This window comes from Cavia porcellus, unplaced genomic scaffold (assembly GCF_034190915.1).
Source record: "Cavia porcellus strain 051 isolate PalLab524CR breed Dunkin Hartley unplaced genomic scaffold, mCavPor4.1 scaffold_14, whole genome shotgun sequence".
Classification (NCBI taxonomy): Eukaryota; Metazoa; Chordata; class Mammalia; order Rodentia; family Caviidae; genus Cavia; species Cavia porcellus.
This window is the reverse complement of record NW_026947497.1, coordinates 48,096,646-48,122,027: the sequence shown is the minus strand read 5'-3', so window position 1 is coordinate 48,122,027 and position 25,382 is coordinate 48,096,646. Positions and strand designations below refer to the sequence as shown.

At 44.3% G+C, this 25,382-nt stretch overlaps 1 protein-coding gene across 1 annotated transcript in view; it reads left to right on the top strand.

The window, feature by feature from the left end:
* Tmem144 (transmembrane protein 144) overlaps positions 1 to 25,063 on the top strand; it is a 32,830-nt gene extending 7,767 nt beyond the window's left edge. The window contains exons 5-12 of the mRNA XM_003476980.5: positions 1,887 to 1,967; positions 9,244 to 9,325; positions 10,981 to 11,057; positions 13,146 to 13,264; positions 15,484 to 15,603; positions 16,586 to 16,683; positions 19,186 to 19,239; positions 23,519 to 25,063. Coding sequence (XP_003477028.1) covers positions 1,887 to 1,967; positions 9,244 to 9,325; positions 10,981 to 11,057; positions 13,146 to 13,264; positions 15,484 to 15,603; positions 16,586 to 16,683; positions 19,186 to 19,239; positions 23,519 to 23,602 — 715 coding nt within the window. The 3' untranslated portion in view covers positions 23,603 to 25,063. The remainder of the gene's footprint in view (positions 1 to 1,886; positions 1,968 to 9,243; positions 9,326 to 10,980; positions 11,058 to 13,145; positions 13,265 to 15,483; positions 15,604 to 16,585; positions 16,684 to 19,185; positions 19,240 to 23,518) is intronic.
* Positions 25,064 to 25,382: the final 319 nt, after the last annotated feature.

Sequence of the window (25,382 nt, the reverse complement as noted above, 5' to 3'; positions counted from 1 at the left end):
CTGGTAAAATACACACCAAAATGTGATGCCTTTAGTTATCTTTGTCCTCAGTTATTCATGAGTGGCCTAGGTGTTTTATCAAGATGCAGCAACAAAAAAATCGAATCAAAACCAAGAAGCTTTTAAAGAATTATATCCAGGAAACACCTAGGGAGAAGAAAAGGAAAGTGATGTCTATTTTCCTTTTCTGTTGTGTATTTGCTGGGTACATTGTGTACATTATTCTTATCTCCTTTGCACAACTATATGTGTATATGCAAGGTAAGTGCTGCATTGTGGGAGAGCTGGTACTCAAAGAGGTCACTTTCCAGAAGTTTCTCAGAGCTAGAAATTCAGAGCTCAAACCCAGTTTCCTGTTCTAAACTACATACTTGACCCTTCTTGCATGATCAGCATCTGTAGCCCTCCCTTCTCACTGTGTTTATAGAGTTTTATTAAAACACAGCTATGCTTGGCCCTTTTGGTATTGACTATGGCTGCTTGTCCTCTATCCTTGCAGACTGGGTAATTGCCAGATAATATCAGGCTCACAGAGTCTAATATACTCTTTGGTCCTTTAAGTAAAAGTTTGCTAACGGGGCTCTAGAGTGGAAATTCAATTAATTAAAATTTGATAACGTGAAACATGGAGTCTTGGAGCTGTACTAGCCACATTCTAGGTGCTCAGAAGCCACGCATAAGTGGAGAACACCTATCTTAGTTCCTTTCTTGTACCTGAGAGTCACGACTTAAAGGAGAAGAGATTTATTTTGGTTCACAGCTTGCAGATTTCAGTCCATAGCTGGGTGGTTCCAGAAACAGTCCATGGCAGGGATGGCAGGAAAAAGTAGCAGCAAGAGTTATCCTCCCTTTCCCATTTTACTCCATTCCGGCTAAATGCCTGTTGGTTGCTGTCAGCCATAACCAGGGTGGGTTTTCTGTCTTTAGTAATGCTGCCATCCACACCCAGAACGAGGCTGAACCAATCTGTGGACTCATCCATGACCACACTTGTGACCCAGTCACTCCCAAAAGCCCCACTTGGGAGTGCTGGAGGTTTTGAGTGGCACAGGTGCTGATGTAGAGCAGCCTCATCATCATGGATAGGTCCCTTGAGCTGTGTACCCTCAGCTACCATGAAAACCAGCACCCCAGTCAAGTTTGGGAAACAAGGTGAATAATGTTGACCTTCCCACACTTTTGGGGCTTCCCCCTCCCTCAGAAGCATTATGAACTCCCAAAATGAATTTATTTACCTCCAATATATATGTTCTTTCCTTTCCCATTGAGTAACCCTGACATTCACAAATACTACCTGTGTTTTCTTCTCGCCTCTCATTCTCTTGTTCCAAGATGGTTCTCAGTGATTCTTTGCAGTGATTGTGACAATGTTAAAGCATGAAAAAAATTAATTACTGTCCAAGAATATAAATTTTTAACTAGAGATGTTTCAAATACTATACAATGGCCAAGGGCATAGCTCAGTAGCACAGCACTTGCCTAGCATGTGTCAGGCCCTGAGTTTGACCCTCATGACTACAAATAATACATTAATTAATTAATTAAATTTTAAAAATCTTATAGAAGTTGCAGCCATGTATTTAGCATTCATCTCACCATCTGAACTATATTTTCCTTCTTCCTTTAATCTTAAAAGGGGTTCTCTCTAGTAAATACTTTCATGTATATTAGCCTACTTAGTGTTTATAACAGCCTATACAATAAGGACAGCTGTTTCTCCATTTTTAATGTGGAAATTTGAGCCACATTTATGTAACTTATCCAAAGTTAAAATTAGTAACTGTGAGACCTGGAATTTGAACCAAGAAATATGACCCCAAGCCCATGCCCTGAAGCATTGTATTAAGACATTTCAGCAATACCTAAAGATGTGCCTGAATTTCCAGGTTTGGCTGGTTCGGAATAGATGCTGAGGAGGTCTCAAAGCCAGTGTTGAATTACATCGGAGCTGCACTCTCAGTGATAAGGTACCTAGCCATTTTTCACCTCTCAGCTGTTCTTCCAAACTAAATTCGAGTGCTTTTAAAAATTCTGAGATCTTTGCATTTTTTCCTAAACTTATTTTTTATACAATCTGTATGATTTTTCCTCCAATTCTTAATTTACAATGACAGACCAGTCTTATAGGACAAAATAACAATTCTAGGACAGGAGACCGAACTTTAGTTCTCAAAACCTCTGAGACACTGGGAAAATCACCAGCTGCTTGGAACCCTGGTCCTTTATCTTACACGTAGACAGTTGCACTACAGCTCCTGAGTTAGCTGAGGGTATATATTAAATATTTTGCAAACTACAAGGTGACACGCACATAAATCTTATGTGGGCTTCCTGATACCCCTGGAGCAGCCTCTCTCCTGTTCTTTCTTCTGTTCATTACAGCTGTCCCCTCTTATGTCACAGGACGAGGCTAACCTTATCATTTATTGCTCTTTAAAATCTTAATTGAGCACCCCTACACAGTGACTGTGCTTTTGCGGTTTGCAGTGACAGTCAAACTGGCACACATTTATCTTCTTCACAATTTCACGGACAGATTTACTCTTTCCAGGATTTTGAGCAAATTCTGTACAGTTACTTTTCTTTCCTTCTGGAGTTGAAATCTTCCACCTTTTTGGCATAAAAGAAGTACCTTTCCACTACGCTTTGGCATGTGGGAGCCAGAATTGCTGCTGCTTTGCTTTGGGGCCAATAATAAGGGAAATAGAGGTTGCCTACACCCAGTACTGCTGCAGTGCCATGGGGATTTGAAGTGCAAGAAGTCTGCTCAGTATCTCCATGGGGTCTGCACATGCAGCCTGGAAGCTCGCTCTCTCTCTCTCTCTCTCTCTCTCTCTCTCTCTCTCTCTCTCTCTCACACACACACACACACACACACACACACACACACACACACACTGTCACTCACACACACACTTTGCGTTCAAAGCCCAAGAACAGGAATGAGTCTGGCATGCTACTCAGAACGACTTACCATTTAAAAACTTATGAGGTGTTTATTTCAGAAATACCAGTGTATGTTTGACTGAGGGTGAGTGAAATCAGGCAGAGAACCCTTCGTTAAGGGTTTGCTCCTGTGCTCATCCTGTCATCAGCTTCTGTCACCCATTCCCCCGCTCATCCCCTTCAACTCCCTCCAGGACCCCTCTGTCACCCTACAAAGCACACTCTCAAATGCCGGTTTTTGGATGTATCTGTGGCCAATCATCCTCACCCTAGGAACGTGAATGGAAATGACTGATTATATGGTTCTGGGTCAATAAAACCCTAAAAGAATTAGGTCCCCTTAAAATCGGTACCCCGTCCTCTCTCTGCAGTGCCTTCCGGTGTAGATCACCCTGTGTAGAAAGTTCTCAGTAGGTTTTTATTCTTCAGGGAAAGAAGGGCACATTCCCTTCCTTGGCAGTGATGGCTTTTTCCTGATGGCTTTCAGGAACAATCTCTTTGTCACTGAAATGTTGCCTTAGAGAATAGTCCCAGAGCAACTAGAGAAGAAATAACATAGATTATTCTAAAACAGTAGATTCTTGACACTTTTTGGTTACAGGCAATTTTATGTATTTTAGACAATTTCACAATGAATTCTGCCTTTGAATAGCTTTCTCAAAAACCATTTCTTCATTTTCCAGAATTGTAACCCATCCTGTGATTTAATGCTAATTTAAAGCCAGTTCTTGTGGGGCACTAAGACCTTGTTCTCTCCATGTTTCTGCGTCTTTGGGAAACAGCACATTCTGTACAGTTATAGATCACTGCTCTTGCTCTCCCTGTTACAAGGTCCCTTGTGACCTTGAGCAGATCTCTATTTCTTCAACCTATGACTGCTTCATCTGTAAAGAGGGGAATAGTAAGAAAACCATTCATGTATGACATTTTAGGGATGAATAAAGTAACAAGTGATTTGTATGGTGCTATGCAATGATTTGTATGGTGTTGTGCAGATACTCAGTACTCTCTGTAGCAGGTAGTTTTCAATATGATTAGTATTTTTATTAATAACGGTGCCAGTTGACTTTCTGTTACTGTAACAAATACTTGATGCCCTGAGCTTTTAAAGAGAAAAAGGGTTTAGGGCCCAGGGACAAGAGATTTCTTCCGTGACCATTTGGTTCTGCTCTGAGCCTATAGTGAGGGGACCGTGGGACAGAGAAAAGCTGCTCACCTCATGGCTGGAAATGAGAGAGACGAAGAGGAAGGGGCTGGAGTTGCAGTACCCACTTACGGGCATACCTGCAGGTCCTCACACTGCTTCCCCTCTGAGCCCCTGTTGTCCAGCTTGGCGTTCCACTGGCTGGATCTAGAGTGGCTGGGGGGGAATGTGATGGCCTTTCCCTGTGGCGTCTAGACTTTCATCTTTGTTTCTCTCCTGGGTAGGATTTTAGTATTCTCTCACTTCATCACCGTAACTCGAATCTGTTTCTCCTGAAAGGAATTCAGTGGCTCAGCCTCATGACTGGTGAAGAGAACCTTGAGATGTGGTTGCAGTGGTTCAGGACACTGTCCTTGTCATGGTTGGTTATCTGTATGGTTACAGAATATGTTAGACAATTTCTACCTGCTGGCAACTTGTGCTGCATGACATATAAGGCATAAGTTCATCTGTATAACCAAAGCCATGCTAAGCACTTTACATGCAGACATTGGCACAAGGAATTGTAGACTCAGTGGAGTGACACCCATAGCCCCAGCACCCATGTTCCATGGACCATTGTCTCTGTGCTGAGCAAATGCTGCTACCCAAATTGCTGGAGTTGCCACCAAACCAAAATGACTCCTCAGCCTTTTAACCTTAAGCGCAGACCTCTCATTAGCAGATCCTCACTGCCAGTAGGGTCTGGAGAACAGAGTTTTCAGTTTCCTAGGCTCTACTTCAGGAGAAAATAGGCAGGACATGTGGTGGCCAGCTTCCCCATGGCTGGGACAGAACACCCCACACCCATACTCATTCCTGTCTCACTTGCTCTTAGCGATGATGGGCCATCTGTGGCTGCATCATTGTATAAGCTTTGTTTTGGCTGGACACAGCTTAGTGCAAGTGAGGTTTGATTTGGCTCAGGGTTTCAGAGGTTTCAGTTCATAGTCACCTTGTGTCTAGGTAGAACCGTCATGGCAGAAGGGAAGAGCAGAGGCTAAGCTCCTCAGGGAACGGCATCTGCAGAAGGCAAGGGAAAAACCACAAAGGAAAGAGAAGGGCCGGACACATTCCCTTCCCCAAGTCCCACCTCGTAACGACCCATACAGCTCTGAACCTACCGAGCAAGCCAGCGTCCTCACCATCTAGTCACCTCTCTAGCAGTCTCTTAATGTACCCAAGGTGACAATCAAGATTAACCAGGTCATGGCAGAGTCAAACTGATACTAAGACACGTTACTCAGGGGCACAGTCTGAAGCATTCCCTTTATGGAAAATACAGGAGCTAGAATCCACACCAACGGCCAGATTTCTTCTTCAATCAAAAAAACAATTGGGGTGGCAGTGTATGTCAGTGGTGGAACCCCTGCCTGGCACAGAGTGCTGAGTTCCATCCCTAGCTGTGAGGTGACAATAGTGCTCTGCAGATCATCCTGAAGAGTCTCCGCCGCATGTGGTTTTTTCATCTGTTTTGTCCACAGCGCTGTTTAAACCGCCCCCCCCCCCCAGCTTCAGCCACTCTGAGGAAACTCAGATCTTTGTCTGCAGCACTGCCCCTCTGCAGGTCCACAGTCTTTGTGTCTGGTGGTGCACCAGGTTGGACGCCCCTCTGTAGACGTCCTAGGTTTCTCCTCGGTTCTGTGAGGCAGCGTGGGGCACAGGACCTTGCCAGGCACATGCCACAAACACGAGGCTGCATCCTGCCCTCAATGCTTCCCATGCAGACTCCCTTCCCCTTCACATCCTTCCCTGAGTGCTGGTTCCTCTCCCCAGTTCCCTGAGTTCCCTTCTCCACGGCACATGAGCCACGCTCCTTCTCATCAAAGGCCTCCGATGTCTTTCATGTCCCCCTTCAGACTCTGCCCCGAGCGGAACCCTGTAAATTTCATTCTGAGTGTTGTAGGAGTGCTTTCTTCTGCTTTCCTTGGGCCCTTTCTTTCCTACCCTCACTGTGCTTCCCGAACTCTCTTTTCTGCCTGCCTCCTTTCACGCTTTCCTCCTGTGAGCACGGCTAGCTCCGATCTGCTGTAAAGCCACTCTCCGTGGGTTTGCTGTTCTAAAACACCCATGGCTTCCCGATGGATTCAGAATGAGCTGTCCATAACCGGGCTTGTCCCCAGCTGTGTGTCTGTGCGGGCGTTCTTGCTACCGCATGACTCATCTTTTACCTGAACCCTGCTCTCATTGCCCCAGGAATTTTATCACACCAGAAAGACTTCCCTCAGCCCTTCAGCCCTTTGGCCACTCCTATCCTCCCATTCCATGTGAGTTTTTGATATCTTTGCCTCTACTTAGAATGACTCTCCCTTCAACTACCATAGCTCTTTGTATTTCTTGTATTATTGAAGTTCTCCGCACCTGCTTTACATCCCTCACATAGTCGTCTTTATTTCCCAACTGCAACTCCAGGAAAGGGAAGAGGTGTGATTTTCTGTGAACACAGTCCTTCTCACCCTTTCCTTCACATGTCGCTGCCCACCGGCCTCTTGGCCACACTAAGCTGAGTGGCTTCTTCCTGCCTGTCCCCAGACCCAGCGCTCATCACACAGGCTCCAAGCCCTTGGCAGCCCTGGCGTCTTCTTCACCCTCCTGGGCTCTCTCAATTTAGCATGCGGCGAAAGCAGACTGAGACTATGTATGTGTTACTGCCTAACTTCCTTTACAGCTCTGTGCAGAGAGTGCATCCCCAGTCATTTTTAGAAGAAAGGTACCACGCTCATACATGCGAAATAATTTGTGGGAGAGGTAAAGAGTTATTTAGGAAAACATCAAAGACATCTAGACTCCTCAGATGCACATGCATATATATATTTAACTCATTTATGCATATGGTTAGGTTTTGTGCATTCAGTCACTGAGTGTTACTCTTTGTTGAAGACCTTGGAGAACACATAACACAGCAGATCCTAGACTTTGAACATTCGAGCTGTGACCTTTCACATATACACTACATAAACCTCACTTTGTCAGACTTAGGAACAAATCCAACTTAGGGACACTCTCCCAGCACACAACTTGCTCATAATTGGGGGCTTAGCCTGTAGTTCTTTCCTTCTTTTGAGCTGGAAAGCCTTCAGGGAAAACGATGCCATGGAATTGTAGTAAATAGTCTTGGTTGGGTTTTGAGTCCCCTCAGCACTGCAGGAATTCTGAGCTGAGGAAGACGTTGGGAGGCCTGGCAGGTCTCTCCTCTACTGAGCTGAAGGCAGCTCTTCTCTAGTTTGTACAGGAAGAGGAGCAGATGCAGTGCTTCTGACTAGAAAAAACTTACAAAGCAAGCATGGGTGCTTGTGAAAGACTGCGAAGGGAGGAGGTAAGCATTTGGATCAGGATGCCATCAAGAATCCAGGTCCAGATGAGGAATTACACTGGAATAATCTGTGTGATACAAAACATAACTGCAATAAACTGGATGATAACCATGCAGAGAGCAAGAAAAATCGAACAGGAAAGTTACATTTTGTATGGGAGGGAATGGAGCATTGCAGATCTAAAAGCAAGTGATACAGTTAGGGAGCTAGTTAGGACATTTTAATTTTTATATAAAAGCATATAATACATGACAATGCTATACCTCTCCACCTACTCCCTCTATTTCTCCAACTTTTCAATGAAAAGATAGCAAATAGGTGCTCTGAAGCTTTTTATTTCAACTTTATTTTCCCCTGTATCACAGTGGATAATACCCAGGTGTCACATATCCTAAGAAGACACTCTGTCCTCTATCAGGAGCTATACCTCCAGGCCCCTGTCTTCAGTTTTCAACCATGCAAATGTATTAAACATATTTTAAAAAGAATATCCAAAATATCCCAAAGTTCTTGTGTTAGTTTAATACTTTAATATATTTTACTACATGTGCATGGTTTGAGAACTAGTAGGAAGTGAGTCATTTGCTCTGAAGACAGTGAACCTGGTTAGACAGAGGATAAAGGGAGGCAGTCACTAGGACTGAGTGTGCAAGTTCACTTCAAAATATATCCTGGAGATCTTTTAGTATCAGAGCACAGAGAGCCTCTTCCTTCTTGTTCCATAGCTGCATACTATTCCATTGCACGTATCCTCCACTTTTGTGAGGGTGGCTGCCCCCATGCTAGGGGACCTGGAGTAGAACTGAGCACAGCAGCAGTGGACACACCCGTGGCTATGGAGGACAGCCTCGCTTCTGCTCTGTGGGATTTGTACACTTCTACACTCGCATCCATGTCATAAGAATTCCTGGGACCTATGCTATAGTTTCTGCAACGGAGGAAACTGTGAACCTTTGGGGATCTTGCAGTGCAACTGGCGAGGAATATTATTTCAAAGCAGTTCTCATTTGTATTTCCTGTGCAGTGTGATTTCTAATTTGCAAAGGGATAAAATTGAGAATTCAGCTATTGACTGAAATAAGAGAAACACAGTGTACACCCCCAGCGTCAGATCAGGCTCCACGGCCTCAGGTGTGGGAGGAATTCCCACCCACTCCTGTAATTTCATAGAAACCACAAATATCCTCCACGATTTTTTTCTTGGTGCAAGTTTTGCAAGTGGCCAATCCAAGGGTGTTATTCAGCTCTGCTTGCTGCTGATTGGCTGCTGCCTTGTAACCCATCTCCAGGAGAATGCACCACCATCTGGCATCATGACAAATTCCTGTACCCTTGTAGGTATCTTGAGTATTCTCAGTCTTGTTCTGTAGCTCCCTTAAATGCCTGCATTTTGTAAGGCTTGATTAATATAGTATTTTGTTAAATTAAATCACATAACTGTGGAAGACATAGGATACTCAGGATTTAAACTATGAAAATAGGCATTCATAGAGATTTTTTCTGACCATATCTGAAATTCGTGGTTTTCCACAATCTGCAGGTGCTCTAGCCTGAGTTTCATGAGTCCACTGTACATGGTTAGGGAGGAAGCTTGAGGTTTGCTTTTAACTTGTTGATATCAAGAAAAGCAAGAGACACCAAAGGGAGCAGCAGTTCTGGAAAAGTGGCCCAAAGACTGCGGGAGCCCTGTGGGAGGCCATCAGAGCCCTGAAGCCTGCTGGGCTGAGCTGCGTCCTCTCCTAAGAATCAAGCAGCTTGAGAGTAACCGGACATAGGCAATTGCGTGTGTTTTCTCTGCAGTGCCTTCATATTTCTATTCATCCAAAGCGAAACACCACGGAACACTTGTGCACCCGAGACCACGCCGTTGCTGGCGGAGCACGTGAGTACTGTATCAGAAACAACTTGATTCAAAACAAGGAAAGTAAAAGGGAAATGCACGAATGTGAGACCGCGGGAAGGTGATTGCTCTGGACACTCGTGGCTATGGGACACTCGTGGCATTTACTGTGAGGAGGCCTGCGGGACAGTCATTTTCACCATGGGAGACCTACTGGGTCACACAGGGTGTGCTTTAGTAGAAGCAGATCCCTCATAAGATGGTGCATGTTAGTTGTGGTTTTATACAGTAGGGGAGCCCCCAATTCCGCAGAAGGAGGAGCAGGATGGTTCTGAAGCAGACCTGAGAGAAGAGAGAGACCCAGAGGTCCAGCGAGTGTGTCGGGAAGTCCTGGGAAAGTAGAAGTCATACCTGAGTTTCTTCCGAGTTCTCTTTTTGGCCTCCGTCCTATTCTACTTAAAAGTAACCACAGAAATAGGTGAGGGGTCACTGGTTCAACCTTGAAAGATGTCAGTCAGTTTGGACTAGCAAATCTGAGTTAACTAAGAGCCACCTGAGAGAGACCATCTCTCTCACGAGTATGTAGTCAGTAGCAGGAGAATTGGCAGCTGCATGCATCAAAGGACGAGGAACTGGCTGCTGGCCACCTGTCTCAGCCATGGCCTCGCTGCCTCTGAACCCAGGGCTGCACACCCCACTGAGGTTCCCACTGAGGTGGCCCCTGCTGCCTCTCCCCCTCGTTCCATGGTTACTCCTTGCTCCTCTCCTTCCTCATCTGACAAATAAGATGACTAAAACCTCAGTTTAGCTACCACCAAAGCTGAACAGTTATTTACTGCTGGATAAAAGAGAAGGAGTTTATGAATGCACAGGTGTTCCCAGCTGGAGGATTGTTCTGGGGCAGCTGGAGATACTAGCATCCGGAGAACATTTCTGGTGTTCCTTTCCTACCTTGGGGATCCAGATACTCCCTAAACAAGCAAGTTTCGCATATAGGATCAAAGTAATGCAGCTTGGTCAAAGGTACATAGCAGCTGACTAAATCTTTCTAGATAAGATGGAAAAATATGAACAAAGTGCAAAGACATGAAGGAACTAATTTTAAAGATTTGTGGAGAGCAGGATTAGTTCATACACAGCCATACCGCACCGGCTCCTTCCAGGGAAAGAAAGCATTACTGGCAAAGGAAAATTTGGCCTAGCCCATAACAAAGAATTCAGGTTTAGTTTCTTAACTCTTACAAATATCCAAATGGTAGAAGAATATCCATCCTTTCAGCTAAGTGCACAAACAATTGCATTCAGTCCTAGAGAGATTATGAATTGATACATAATTTTCTGGATTTTATGATGTTATCCTGATCTTGAAACATAGCTGGAAGGCTTTCATTAACAAATTCAGATTTTTAAAAATCAGTGTAATGTGCTGATTGATTTTAGGTATTCTGAGCTAGGAAAACCTGAGATTCTCTTGGTTCTAATGTCTTCAGAAACTATTGAAATATGAAAATGAAGCACAAGAGTTAATAACTTGGTTTTGAGTTTTGATAGAGTTATCTAAATAGCCACACATCGAATCATGTCCTGCGAGGGCTGCCTCACAGTTGAATGTGCCACTGTTTTGGAATCTCCCTAGACCTGCTGCAACCCCCGGCTTAGTGGGCTCTGTCCTTCAGTTTGTGCTAATGTTCCCACAGGCAATCAACTCAGCTCCAGACCCCTGTGCCGGCCCCACCTGGGTGGACAGACTCCCAGCAGCGCATCGCCGCCTGCTGTAAGGACGGGGCCCTCTCTCTTTTGCTGTGCTTTGTATTTGGGTAAAGCAGGGTTGACCAGAGTGCAGAGATCTTCATCTGAATTCTAAAAGAAAACGATCCTGCAAACCCTGAAGTCTAGCTGCTTGGGTGAGGTCTTTCTCATGGCGTCAGACTAGGTGCAGAGAGAGGTCTTCTGTACCTGCAAACTCAGCTGCTCCAAGAGTTGGTGAGCTACCTCAGATCAGAAGGGTAGCAAGCAGAGGACAAAAGCAAGTTCATTTCACAGGACTTTGTCGCCATAGTGAAGGCGGCAGTACAGTGAGCAGTGCATCCCAATGAGGCCATGCACGGCTTTCTCCACACTGAGTCCATCCTGAGGACTTGGGGTCAGCCTGACCATCAGCCCTTTTGTGTTAGGGTATAGATTCTGAGCTTTTTGTTGGACTGACAAAGAAATTTAAAAATATTTGATAGTACACAACTTGCATTTTACGTTCAAAACTGTTTTATACATTCTGTTTTGTTTTATTTTTGAGACAGGGTCTCACTGTGCAGTGCAGGCTGGACTTGAACTCACTATGTAGCCTAGGCTGGCCTCAAACTTGCAGCAATCCTCCTGCCTCAGCCTTCAGAGGTCTGGGATTACAGGCACGGGCCATCATGCTTGCCTATCTTCAGCTTTGTATGCTGATGCCTTCTTTGAACTAAAGCATATAAAGTTGGTTGTTTTGTTTTGCTTTGTTTGTTTCCTTTGCAGTAGCAAAGGTCAAAACCAGGGCCTCACTCAGACTAGGCAAGTGCTCTCCTGCTGAGCTCTTCTCCAGCATAAAGCTTTTCTTCCTTCTCATACACTACCTGCACAGTGGGCAAAGAAAGCACAGTTAATATTTGAATTAATTAAATGAAGGAGGGAACGACCAAATAAGTGAGCTTTGGAGAGGATGAATACATTGCAATTTTTGCTTTAGAATGAAACAAATCTGTCAAGCAAAGCATCATTTCTCCAAATACTTTCAAATTCTGTTTTTTACAAAACAGCTCCTGTTAGTGGAATATTCACTAAGAAAAAGATTTTTAGTTCTTTTAATGAGCCAGGTCTGGCCTGTGTCTTGGTGAGGAGGGGCTTGAAACCTGCCCTACACTGGCATAGGGATTTTCCGGGGGACTAGAAAAATTACGGAGGCCACCATGAGTCTCATAGCCCTTGGGTGAAACTTATGAAAGTACGATTCTTAAATGAGAAGTATTAGAATCCATGAAGAATTTGGTTACAAACACATGAGTAATGATCAACCCTTCCTAAAAGCCCTGGAAAGAGATTTCGTGCAGCCCCGAGTCCGAGGAATCTTTGAGCTGGGGGTAAAGCCCAGGTCCAGTGCATGTGAAGCCTTGGGTCTGAGCCCCCGCACTGCAAAACAAACCGACAAAAAGGGACGCTGTTATGCCAAATATCCAGATTGGTTTATGAAGTCAGCACTTTCCTCCGCCACGCTGCAGTCAAGAAATGTACACACAAGCCTGTGGATCTGAATAGCTACTTTGCACAAAAGTATATTTAGTACTTAGTCCTACTTCTGTGCTGGATATTTTAGGGTGTTTTAAAAAGAAGCACTTCAGTTCACAAATAACTCAGAATTTAATTTGAGAACCCAGTTTTTTTTTTTTTTTTTTTAATGTAGACTGTGTAACCTGATAGTAGCAGCCTTCTCTGATGGTGTGTAATGTCTAATCTCAGCAAATCCATTGTAACCTCCGCAAATCACGCACTTCCAGAATTAGATGAGGTGCCGAGGCTCTCCTGTGGGTCCTGGTGTCACTCAGCATGGCAGGGTCTTTCTGTGAGCTCTGCAGGTCCCAGAGCTAGAGAGAGATCCGTGATTTTCTGCTGACTTGATGTGATCTTCATTTTGAAGCATGCTTCATTTAATGTTATTTGCGTGTTTGTCAGAAGTACTGTGTTATGCTATGCGGAGTCATAGTGATTGGTTGATTGACTGATTCTTTTGGGACCAGGGATCAAACTCACTACCTTGCACTTGCCAGGCAGGCGTTTTGCTGCTGAGCTGTATCTCCAGCCTCCTCGTGATCTAATTTTGTTCTTTAAGGGGCTGCAGCCTTGCGGTGCTATCTGGGACACTCTATGGGTCTACATTTGTGCCCATCATTTACATCAAGGACCATGGCAGAAGAAATGACAGCATGTATGCAGGAGCAAGCCAGTACGGTGAGAGGAAAACGTCACTTTACCTCATCATGGAGCTAATTAACAGCGACTTTTCAAGGAGTGTAGAGTTGTGATGGGGTAATATCAGTCTGTAAATCTGACATTACTTTTTCATTTCTAAGTAGTCCATGAGGAAGGCACTGAAGACTCAAGGTAGTAAAGGAGCATCTGAATATTTTTATTTGATCTTTGACATTCACACAGAATCAACTAGGTAGGATTCACTTCAACCACTGGAATTTTAGCATCTGGTTTCCAGATTTCCAGTAAGTTATAGAGTATAGAGATTATTTTCCATTTAGATCACTTCTGGGAAAATATGTATTCTTCTCCCTTTTTTAAAAAAAAAAAGCTATAGTACATAGTACTTTTAAATCAAGGAAAGATCAAAGTACAGCTGACTTGGTGAGGGGATATTATTTTTCAAGCGGAGTGGTGCTGAAAACCCCAACATAATGCTTCCTGATAACGTCAGGAAATTCATCTGGAAGAAAATGCAGTGCTCTATCTACATGGTAACCTTGACCAGGCTCCAAAGGAAATGAAAGAGGCTGTGCTGCAGGGCTTGGTTCACACTCAGGATAAGGGAACGCATCATGCATAAAGTAAAATTCTAAATCAGAGTGGGCAGAAAGAGACCTGCATTTCATAAGGGAGAAATTCAGAGAGCAGAAGTCGTCAGGGAAAGACTGATGAGGAGGCTGAGGTGAGAGGCAGGGTTTCACCCTCTCAGCCTGGAGAGACCGGAAGTGGATGCCTGGCTTCCTCCTCTCTTCTTAGAATCCTATGCCGCACTGAAGCCTTCACTGCCTGCTGTTTTCCAACTGACACTATGAAAATATTCTTTTGTATTTTTATTCCTTTTTTAAAGGATTAAAAACTAATAAAAATAGGCTAATTTTTTAAAAAGGGGAAAAATGAGAGCTCCAGGAATGAGTGTGAGAACTTGGATTTGCACTGGTCTGCGGGCTAGAACTGAGCTGTGGTTTTGGTCCTCATATTTTTTTGTAACCACAATGGAAACTATGCCAGTCCTAGGATACAGTGAACACAAGATACAAACAAGTGATTGTTCAGGAATAGAGTTGTTTTTGGTGCTGGGTCATAGAGAACATTCTCTTCAAGGATCTCTTTGAATACATAGAACAATGAGCTCTCATGAGTGCATCTTGGCACAGCCCTGGGTGTACCCATGGGAGCACTCTTTACCCCAGTGTATCCCAGGATCCTTCAGGAGGGCTAGCTCTAACTTACTTATTTAAGAAGCCTGCATGTACTGCACTATGTTGGAAGGGCTCTACAGATACTAACTTGGTGGCCCCTCGTAGCAGCCAGCATCTTTATCATCCTTGCTAGGAAACTGAGTCAGGGGACAGTAGGCCGTTTGCCCAAGTCCCAAAGTGGATGAGAAGGAGAAAGAGGGTTTGCAGCAGGGGTCTGTGTTTTCAGTCACTGTGTTCTGCTGTCGCCTGTGCTCATCTGTAGACAGGTGCACTGCTCCTCTGGGATTCTGAAGTTCAGTTCAGATTATGGAGAACAGTCAGGTTCCTGACCTCACAACGCTCATTCCTGCACATCGCCGCTCAGCCCTTCAGAGCTTTCCCTGACAGCAGCCTTGGGGCTGACATGGCTGTCCCAGCCCGTAACCCGCAGGGACCCACCAGTGTGGCCAGAGTGCCATCTGCTCAAAGTGTCGCTGGAGCTAGGGCTCCTCAGACATGGGACAGTGCGTGTGCTGTTATTTCTCTGCTTCTCATGGCTGGGTTTGTGCTAAATGACTGAATCAAACCCTCTTCAGCACAACTTCCTGTGGGAACTTCTGCATAACTACCATGGTCAGAGACCTTCTGCTTTCTAGGAGGATCTGTGAGCCATATAACATCGGTGCCTCTTATGCTTTTATCCAAGTCTCCACAGCAGTCAAGCTGGGCATTTGCTGAGGCTGTCATAGTCATTGGTAAAATTCAGCCCAAATATGTGTTTTTAAAGAGAAGTGTCATGTTCCTCGTTCCTGATTCAGCTTTTTAAAGGTGATCATAAAAGTAGCTTTTCTAGATTTGATGAGAGTAATTCACGTAATATTTCTAGGCTTTAAACCTGTTAATTGAATTTCTGTGCAAATTGTATGTGGAAAACTAAGACAGATTCTGATTCCTGTGAGTTTATTTTCTTGGGATGGTTGCAATGTTGTTTGAGAGTTTTATAATTTGTATTTTCAGATTTAGACTATGTTTTTGCACACTTCAGTGGCATCTTTCTTACAAGTACTGTGTACTTTCTGCTGTATTGTATGGTCATGAAAAACAGTCCCAAACTCTACCCTAAGGCAGTCTTACCAGGTAAGAATATTCAAAAATCTTATTCCCATGTGTATGGATCCTCCTCTACCCGGTCAGCCTGGATGAACTGTCTTCTGGAAACTAAGCCATCCCGTGCGTGTGTGTGTGTGTGTGTGTGTATGTTTAGCCTACTTTACCAGCATATACGAAGTACTTAAAAAGCACGGACTGCTGCTTTTTGTTCACCATTTAGGGATTTATATTAAAAATCACAGGTTTTTGACTCTATAAAAATTTTTCTAAAATGTCAACAAATAGGAGTCTGCAGTCACTTGGGAGAAGTTTCCTGAAAAAGTAGTAGGAGATTGTCACCGAGTTCAAGGAAAGTGTGTCAAACACACTTGCTTTTGGCCTTAACCCATTAGGTACTGATTGCTAAATTAATATCAAGCTCTCACTTAGGATTTACTGTAATTCAATTTTGGACTATAGGTCCACAAGTAAAATTTTAGAAGAATAAAGCAAACTTTAGAGGTTCGTGTTCAATGCCCCAGTGACCGAAGCTAGTAGACTAGCATCCAGAAAATAGTAGACTGTTTACCAAATCCCTACTGGAAGTGTTAGAAAACCTCAGCCCATGTTTTCACTTAAAGGCCAGGACTCTCTCGCGTGGCTCCTGCATGGCTGTGAGCTCCACTTCGCTTTGGTCTAAGGGTGGAGTCATGGTGTGCAGCAAACATCTAGATACAGAGGGCTGCCCTAGGCCTCTCTCCTCTTCCTGGTCTCCACTCAGCTGCCACGTGGGGTACTTTAATGTCAGTGAAGGGGGAGGCTTGCTGGTTGTACCCGTAACAGCCAAAAGCAGAGAAATTGCTTGGCTTTGAAAGGGACCATAAAAGATAGCTTTAAAAAAAACCCACGCTGGCCCTCAGTGTTGATAAGCATGCATGCATCTGTGTGCGGGGATCTTCTCATAGTGCTGCAGCCGTCAGCTCTCCCAGAGCGCAGCACGGCTAGCACATCTGTGCTGTGTGTGTTCCAGGGTTCCTGTCTGGAGTGCTTTGGGCGATCGCTGCCTGCTGCTGGTTCCTAGCCAATCACTCTCTCAGTGCTGTGGTCAGCTTTCCAATAATCACTGCGGTAAGTGTCAACATATTTTACTGACTTTGGGCTTTTCCAATGCAGAACTTACTTTTCTGAAGCCGTCTTCCTGAGGCACTAAGGACTGTAGAGGAATTTGCTTACTTGGGGAGTAAAATGTAGAGATGAAGGTGAATGGGCCTGCTCTAATCTCCACGCCCCTGTGTGTTTGGGGACATGCATCCCCTCGTTCTGCTGGGTTTGCTGGTGCTTACTCTTTAGTCCTCTTGCAGTTTTTTCTCCATTTTATTACTCAGTGTTTCACTACTGTGACAGAATCCCCGAGAAAGAAAGCTAAAGGGAGGAGAGGTTAATTAGGCTCACGGTTTCAGTCCATTGCCAGCTGATTGCAAGGCAGAATCATCCCAGCAGCAGGACGGAGAGCAGAGCAGCTCACCTCATGGCAGCTGGGAGGGAGAGAGAACAGACAGAAGAGAGGAGAGAGGGAGTACGCCAGGGGCTGGGGACAAGACAGCCCTCTGAGGCCACACTCCTGGTTTCCGCCTTTCTCCAATTAGGCCTGCTTCCCACAGTTCCCCTTCCCCCTCAACAGTGCATTCAATTCTGAAATGGTCAGTGGATGAACCCCTGATGGCCTCCATCCCCTTGTCCTCTGATGTCTGAATATTGCTGTACTGCAGACAGGTCTTCCATCCCAGAATGAGACTGTTACTGTCCACTGAAAAGCAAGATAGAAGAGGAAGGGAGGAAGGACGGGGAGAGGAAAGATGGAGGGAGAGGGAAGGAGGGAAGGAGAAGAGGGGAGAGAAGACCATGGAAAGGGGAGGAGGAGGGAAGGGGGGAAGGAGGGAGGGCTGAAGCCCATCTAGCAGAGGCAAGGACCCGTCACCTCTGCTCCGAGTCTCCTGAGATAATTTTAAATACTACACCAACTTGTCCAGAACGTTTGTAGCTTAAAATAAGATCAAGCCCACCTTGTTTTCCAAGGTCTGGTTATGTGTAACTTGTACTAATTTACAAAAGGAATCTGTGCACCCTAGTCGTCAGGCCAGGTGTCCCTGGCAGCGGTTTGTGCTTCCGGGCCTCCCTCTGTGGTCCCTGAGGCAGGCAGTCATCCCAGGCTGGCACCTGCTTTTGTGGATGACTCCTGGCAGAGTACTGCTTCCCATATCCAGGTTCCTCCCCACAGCAGTGCTTAGGCCTTGTCTAAACTAGGACTCAGAAAATCACCACACAGCACCCAGCACAGTAACAGAGACCTATAACCCCAGCACTCCAGGAGGCAGAGGCAGGAAAATCCGAAATTCAAGGCCAGTCTGGACCACCTGATGAAACCTTGTTTCAAAAATACATGCATCCTCAGGCAGCTTCAGAGGGCAGCCATTCCAGCTGTACTGGGTTCTACCATAGTCTTGAAAGGGAAAGGAATTTTTTGCAGTAAAGAGGGTAAAAATTCTTGCATGACTGAGGTCACATTAATATGACATCGCCTCTTTTTCTCCTCCCATCCTAAATCCCTGTGGGGGTGTCTGAGGGACCCCGGGCTTCTCAGTTGGTTTGAACTTTGCAGCTCAGGGTTTTACAGCACTGGTGAAACTGCCTTTTGACCTTGCATTCTGGCCCTTGGATGTTGAATCTGCAGATGCTGAGAAACAGAAAGGGATTTGCACTGTGTCGCTTCCACGCCTGGAGTGACCCGATCACTTCTACTAGTCAGGGTTGGATTGGGGAACTCTGTGGAATCACTCAGATGAACTCTTGGAGACTCCCCTGGGGATGGGGCGGAGTCACTGAAAAGGTCACACAATGGTCCTCTCCAGGAAGTCCATCCTGGGCCAGAGTCCTTCTCTTCCTAATGGGTTTGAAAGAAATTAGCAGCAAAACCACATAGCTTCAAGTTTTCAAAAGTTGCAATCATTTCTTTTCTTCATAACTTTCCATTTCCTCTGTCCTATTTTATTTCATTCTTGTCCTTGTTACCTGCCCCGTGACCCCTGGTGAGCTTTTTTGTTTACATTGTTTATCTTTTCTTAAAGCTACCTGGTGCATTCATTTGCATTTATGGTTAAGCATACTTTGCAGCACTGCAATTGTGAAAAATCCTTTCTAAAATATGGGATGTTTCCCTATGTACATCATTTGTCAGGTCCAAAAACATGCTAAAATTTCTTTAATTGTGAAATTATCTAATTACTAAAGAAAGTTACAAGTTTGTTCATTCACTTTATCTTATTAATTCTACATAGTATTCTAAAGAATTAGATGAATAGAAAAACATAAGCCTTTTGCTTATTAAAATATGTGATAGTAAATCACACATTCAAGGAAAGCATTCTATGGCATAAAACATAGCATCATCAAAAAATAACAAAAAAAGTGTGAAGAAAAAATGGAAAGAAAAGTGTTGAATTCTACTTAATGTGACTTATCTTTAGTTAAATGTGGAGTTGGGGTTGAGAATATGGGTAGTTTTCCATGAAAATATTTATGTGTAGTTATAAAGAGTCCTCAGTTTAACTAAACTTTTTACTTTTATTTCAGGGCCCAGGATTGATAGCTGCACTGTGGGGTGTCTTCATTTTTAAGGAAATACAGGTATGTATTAGGAAGGGCAAGTTTGGAGCCCAGGAGTACATTGAGGGAAGGAGGGTGTTTGTGTCATTTTCTGAAAACTGCATGAGGTTCCTGAGTCCAGGGCAGACAACACAGCTCAAATGATCAGAATGGCTCAGTGCCTAACTGAAAAGAAAGTTCTGGAGTTACTCTATGGGCTGCGAAACACAAGGTCTCTTTCCACCTGTACCCAAGTGCGAACATAATTAACACAGTAAACTCTGAGAGAGAATTGTTGCATTTTACACTGTAAAACAGTACAAGGTGACAGATAAGATGAAAGATTTTTTAGCCCAAGGTTTAAAATAACCCTTGAGGCAAATGGAATCTGAGGCTGTATGTTTACATTGGGATCCAAAGGCCTCTGTGTCAAACTGGAAGCTTTACAGGAAAACACTGGATCATAGGTGTCAATCACTTTTTCCAGAGTAATGATGGGAATTAGAAACTGCCCTTAGAGAGTTCCAGTAAAATGTGGATGTGTTCTGTTAGAAACATTTGAGAACTTTCCCATTTCTTGGTAGCTGCAGAAAAATTCTTCAGTTGAAGTTTATATGTCAGTAACATTTGTAGTAGTTTTTATTAAAGAGAATATAAATCAAAGACCATATTTTGGGCTTCCTAGGTAATATTGGCTGTTTAAATATGCAGCATCATAGCAAGTAATTCTTACTTCTAAGAAGATCTGACATTGGGAATCCCTGGGAACCATACAATAAATTTATCTTAGCTGATCTTCAAATAGTATTCAGTTTTAGCTATTGGGAAGCAAATGAAAAATAATGCCGTGTAGTTCAAATGAACTTTTTTGAAATTTGAAGAGAATAAGCTGAAAATCTTAAAAACCCAATAAATCACTTGCTCAAGTTTGAAATAAAAAATCTATAACTTTCTGATGTATGATCAATAACCAGTCAAAAAGGAAAACCACACTAAGAGTAGCAAAGTTTACACACATCTGAGAAAGTAACAAAAAACCCTATCTGTATATTTACAGATTTCACATGTTTAATCCGCAGCTGCCAGCCCTGATCCCGAGCTGGGCTCACCTTTAGTTTGAGCACCGTGTGACTTGCTGTAGCTGTAAGGTCACCTGTGAGGTGTTTGCACTTTGGATGTTCTTCTCTATCTGGTGTTTGTTATTTTGGGGAAATTAGTTTCGGAGAGGTACATTGACCAGTTACTTACAGATGATCTTTCCCAAAACACTTCTGTCAGTGTGTCTACAGGAACACCAACAACATGAACCTTTTCTGTAACTTACAGTTCAGTAGTTACTCTTGGGTTAAATCATGAGATTACCCATTACTTAGAAACTGTTTGAGAAATCTACATTTAAAATTGTTTTTGGCTAGGATGCCACTGTCTCTTTCAAAGGCTTAATATTCACCATTGTCAAAGAAAAACTATTACTGCTGAAAAAATCTAATCAGTGTTTCTCTTAGGACACCAGGCAGTTTGACAAATTCTTAAAACAAGAATGATTTTTTTCACTTACTGAAAATGTTAATCTTCTATCTACATAGACAATAAAAAGTTTGATAAAGTACTCACATAACTAGGCTGTAGGGTGACTATAACCGTCCCCCTTTTATTTATGTAATTGCACCCATTTCTAATTCTCTTTCTAATTAACAAAGGACATTTGGAAATCATCTGAGTATATTCATCTTTTGGAAAAAAAAAATATTCGTTAGAGTGCATATTCCACACTAGTACTAGGATCTAGGTTAGGGTTGAAGGTTAAAAACTAAGAGGAGGTTAGGAAACCCAAGCCTCACTGCACTGTGTGAGTGTGTGTGTATATGTGTGTGTGTATGAGTGTGTGTATATGAATGTGTGTGAGTGTATGAGTGTGTATGTGTGTGTCAGCTGTTCTGCACGCAGCCAGCTGCATCGTAGGCCTTGTGCTTAGACAGATGTCTAGCAGCAGTGACGCTCACAGTGATCAAAGCAAACCAATGCACTCTAGCCCAAATTGGAAGCTGGAGTACACCGAGTTCTCGGTATTTTCTGTTGTGTGTTAATTGGAGTTCATCTTAAGGAGAGCTGTAAGTGAAAAAACAAATTGCCCAGAAGTTTGCATGTCCTGCCATCCTGGCTGTGATTGTTTCTGCTCCATCCGGGCTGCAAGCCGAGCAAACTCACTGCCATGTTTACAGGGAACGGGAGCTGGAGAATCTCGAAGGCATCCCGCAGAAGCGAGGCTTCCCCTTGCCTGAGACCACTGCACACCTGGAGAGGTGCCCCTGGCCCCCACTGGAGCCAGCTGCCTGGCCCATCCAAGGACAGCCTCCCTGTGGGGTGTCCTTAGCAGACCTGGGTGCAAGGTCAGAAAGACAGAAAATCTCCCTATCACATGTGTCTTTGTTGGGGTGCACCCGTCTCCTCAGGCCTCCAGGTTGCCAGGTTTGGTTGCAGGAAGCTGAGCTCCAGTGCCTGCTGCCCTGGTTCCCGGGCCTCCCTGCCAGCCCCAGGATGCACCCTGACAGAGCTCAGGACCCTACATTTAAGACCCAGGCCACTCTTCCCCAGAGATATGACCTTCCCTTCTTGCAGCCTCTTCTGAGTTTCCCCCAAGATGTGGGCCAAGGCTGGGACTGGGCTGGGGAAGAGCTCATCCTTCTAAGGCAGAGCAGGCTGCATGGGCCTGGCTGCCCGTGTCACCTCCCTCTCATTTCCCTTCCTCCAGAGCTGAGTCATTCTATGTGACTTATAATCAAATCATTGCTATTTTTCCTTTTTAAAATTTTTCTTTTGGTACTGGGGATTGAACTCATGACCTCACACTTGCCAGTAAAAGCATTTCTAAAATAGCATATAATTTGACTACTAGAAGCCCCTCCTACAACCCCTGACGACCCCTCTACTACTGTGGAGAGCTCAGTCCTGGTTTACTGTGGGATGCTCAGCCTTGCCGTAAAGTCCACAGGCCTTTCTGTCCTGAATGGGGACATAAACCATCTGGCAGGGACTTGGTGGGGGCCGCTTGGAAACTTCCAATGAAAAACAACCATAGGAGCTGAAGTATTGACCAGGAACAGAGATGCCTTTGGGGGAAGAAGGTGATTATTTTTCAGTGTTGGAGAATATCTCATGTGAGAGAAAATTGATTTAGTCGTACCCCTGGGACAGCTCCCACAGGATGGCAGATATTCCCGTTTAACACAGGACAATATTTCTTTGCTATTACAAGGATGGGCTGGGCTGCCCCAGACACCACACTCAGGGATTCTCAGCCCCTAAGACAGCTGAGACAGTGCGGCTCACCCTCTCCACTTGTACTTGACCTGTGTCCCTCTGGACTAGGACAGTCGCATTATCTTTGCTGCCCATGTTTCCCTTCTGGGCCTCTCTGATCTGTTACTACCCAGCAGAGAAGGGCAGGCTTCACAGAGTGCAATCCTGATCTTCCTGCACAGGCAGGTTCCCATCCTGTTCATGTCTCCCTTGTGGCTTGGATAAATAGAACCCCAAAGCACAATCAGGCCCACTCCTCGGGGCACTCCCCTTTTTTGTTTGTTTGGTATTAAACTTAAATCTAAGGCACTGTACCTCGGGCTACATCTCCAGCCCAACCTCCCCTTCAGATGGGGTCTTGAACTCCAGATCCTCCTGCCTCAGCCTCCAGGGTAGCTGGGATTACAGGCTTGGGTGACCAAGTCTGTGTGTGTCCAACCTCATCTTGTTCCCCTTGTCTCTCATTGCCCCAGCCACACCACCCTTCATTCTTTCCTGGGAAGCATCATTGTTTTTCTTACAACAGTTTCGTATGTAAAATTCCTTCCCCTAGGAACCTACCCAGGTCCTCAGTTCCCTGGGCAACAGGTTGGCAGTTGTAGATAAAGGCTGAGCCACCCACCTTCCTAACAGCTTATTTAAACAACCTTGGAAACTGGCTTATGACTAGCCCTCTGGTGCCAGCCCACTGGTGTGATTCCACGACTCCTGGCACCTCCTGGGGTTCATGATCACAATCGGAAGTGTTCACCTGCATTCACCAAGGGGGTGCATCAGGAGGACTGGTAGGCATCGAAGGGCATCTGGATAATTACGAAGAAGGTGTACCCCAAAGCACCCCAGGCAACTAGAGCAGATGGCCAGTACAGCTGTGAATTACCAAGCCCAGGATGGTAATCCTGTAGTCTTGAATGAATCTGCTTCTTGTGCACTTGATTCAGGTTTTGCATTGAAGCAGCATCATTATGATTATTGTCATTGTTGTTGCTATCATTACTGTTATTACATTGTCGTTATTCAGGGTCTGCGAAACTACCTCCTACTGGTTCTTGCATTCTGCATCATCTTGTCTGGAGCTTTGTGCACGGCATTCTCTAAAGTGTGACCAGCAGGTAGCAGCATGGCCCGTGCACACCTGACCTCTACCGGACAAAGGAACCTGAACTGGGCAGATCCCTCGCAGGCACCAGAGGGATCCCTGCCTGAGTGGGGAAAGAACTGTGAGAATAAACTAAACTGTGAGAATAAACCAAAACTAGGTGTCAGAGAGTTTTAAAACTTCTGCCGGACTGTTAAGGCAGGCAGGACGCTAGCGGGTGACTGTGATACCCGTGCTGCTGTAGGGCCACCTCTGAGCTGAAGTTGTGTTGTTCGGTCTTGCTCTGTGTTCTCCACTATGAATACCTGGTGTTGCATAATCTAGAGAGCAAAGTGGAGTTCACGTACTAATACACTCACATTTCTAGCTTATTGAGCTTGAGGAACCAGAGATAAATACCTCTGGGGAGAATTTAATTCCCTTATGGAATTAAATTTCAGAGTTACTTGGATTCTTTGCAAGAGAAAGCAAATATCAAGCTCGGTGCCTACCTGTTAAAAGGCTGCTCATTGTTTAAAATAAGACCCATTTTCACTTCAAATTAATTTTGCACAAATCTGCATCATCCCTCGGAGCTCCAAATGCTTTTTGATTATCTTCAGATTAAATTTAGAGGAAAAACAGTGCACCATTGAGAATGTGTGCATACGCAGGCACACACAGCCATGTTACTCCATCCCCACCCCTGTGTGTGCTTTTCAGATTTGTGGGAAATGTTACTGTCACCAGGTTCTGGCTGGTAAAGGATAATTTAAAGGGATCAACACTCAGCTGAAGGTATGGTGTTTTTCTGCTTTTATCTAAAATGGTTTAACTAAAGATTTTCCGGTTCTGTGCCTATTTTAACTGGCAGTTTCCCGTAGGCGAAGGAAAATGACAGACATCCTGGCTTTATTTCTTAAAGGAAACAGAACTGCTAATGCATTGTTTACTACCAGGGTTTCCAAACTCTGGATCTAACGAAATTCACCTTCAGATTCAAATTCTGTCCTCCTGACAGTGGCTTACTGTGCTGTACAAGCAAGAGAGGCCAACTCCCTCCTGGGTCTGCTCATGGACTCTGAAGCCAAGTGGCAGCCTTTGCGGTCTGGGCCCCCTCGGCTTCATTTTAACCATGTGGCCACATTGGGTCCTGACAGCTCTGTGTCACCTTTCTCCATGGTGAGTTGGGGTGTCACTGCTGCAGTCTGAATCAACTGAAATCTACAGATGTGTTCATGAATGGCTCCTCCTTGACAAACACTGTAAAGCTATCAATTATTATTATTATTATTATTATTACTATTATTATTATTAAAGCTATCTGAAGAGGGAAAATGTCTACAGATTGGAAAACACCTTGTGGGAGAGTGCTCCCCTTATCACCCCCACCCCACTATACTGTGTTCTTCCATAAGGAAATAGGACACCGGAGTGCCTATCTAATTATGAAATTACTAATGTAAATAAATATTGATTGTAACTTTTTATGATCATCTTGTCATTGAAATATCCTGATAACCTATGAAATCCATTGACATGATACAGAAGTTGTTTTTAAAATACATTTTGAAATTTTACATTGGGTAGATTTTTAAGTATTCTTTTTGTGCAGATTGCCAGTTTAGGGCTGGATGAATACGCAATTCTCAGATGAAGAAATGCAAATGGCAAATAAATACATGAAAAAATGCTCATCATCATTGATCATTAGAGAAATGCAAATTAAAACCACACTGAGATACCATCTCACTCCTGAAAGAATGGCCAGGATCAAGAAAACCGACAACAAATGCTGGAGAGGCTG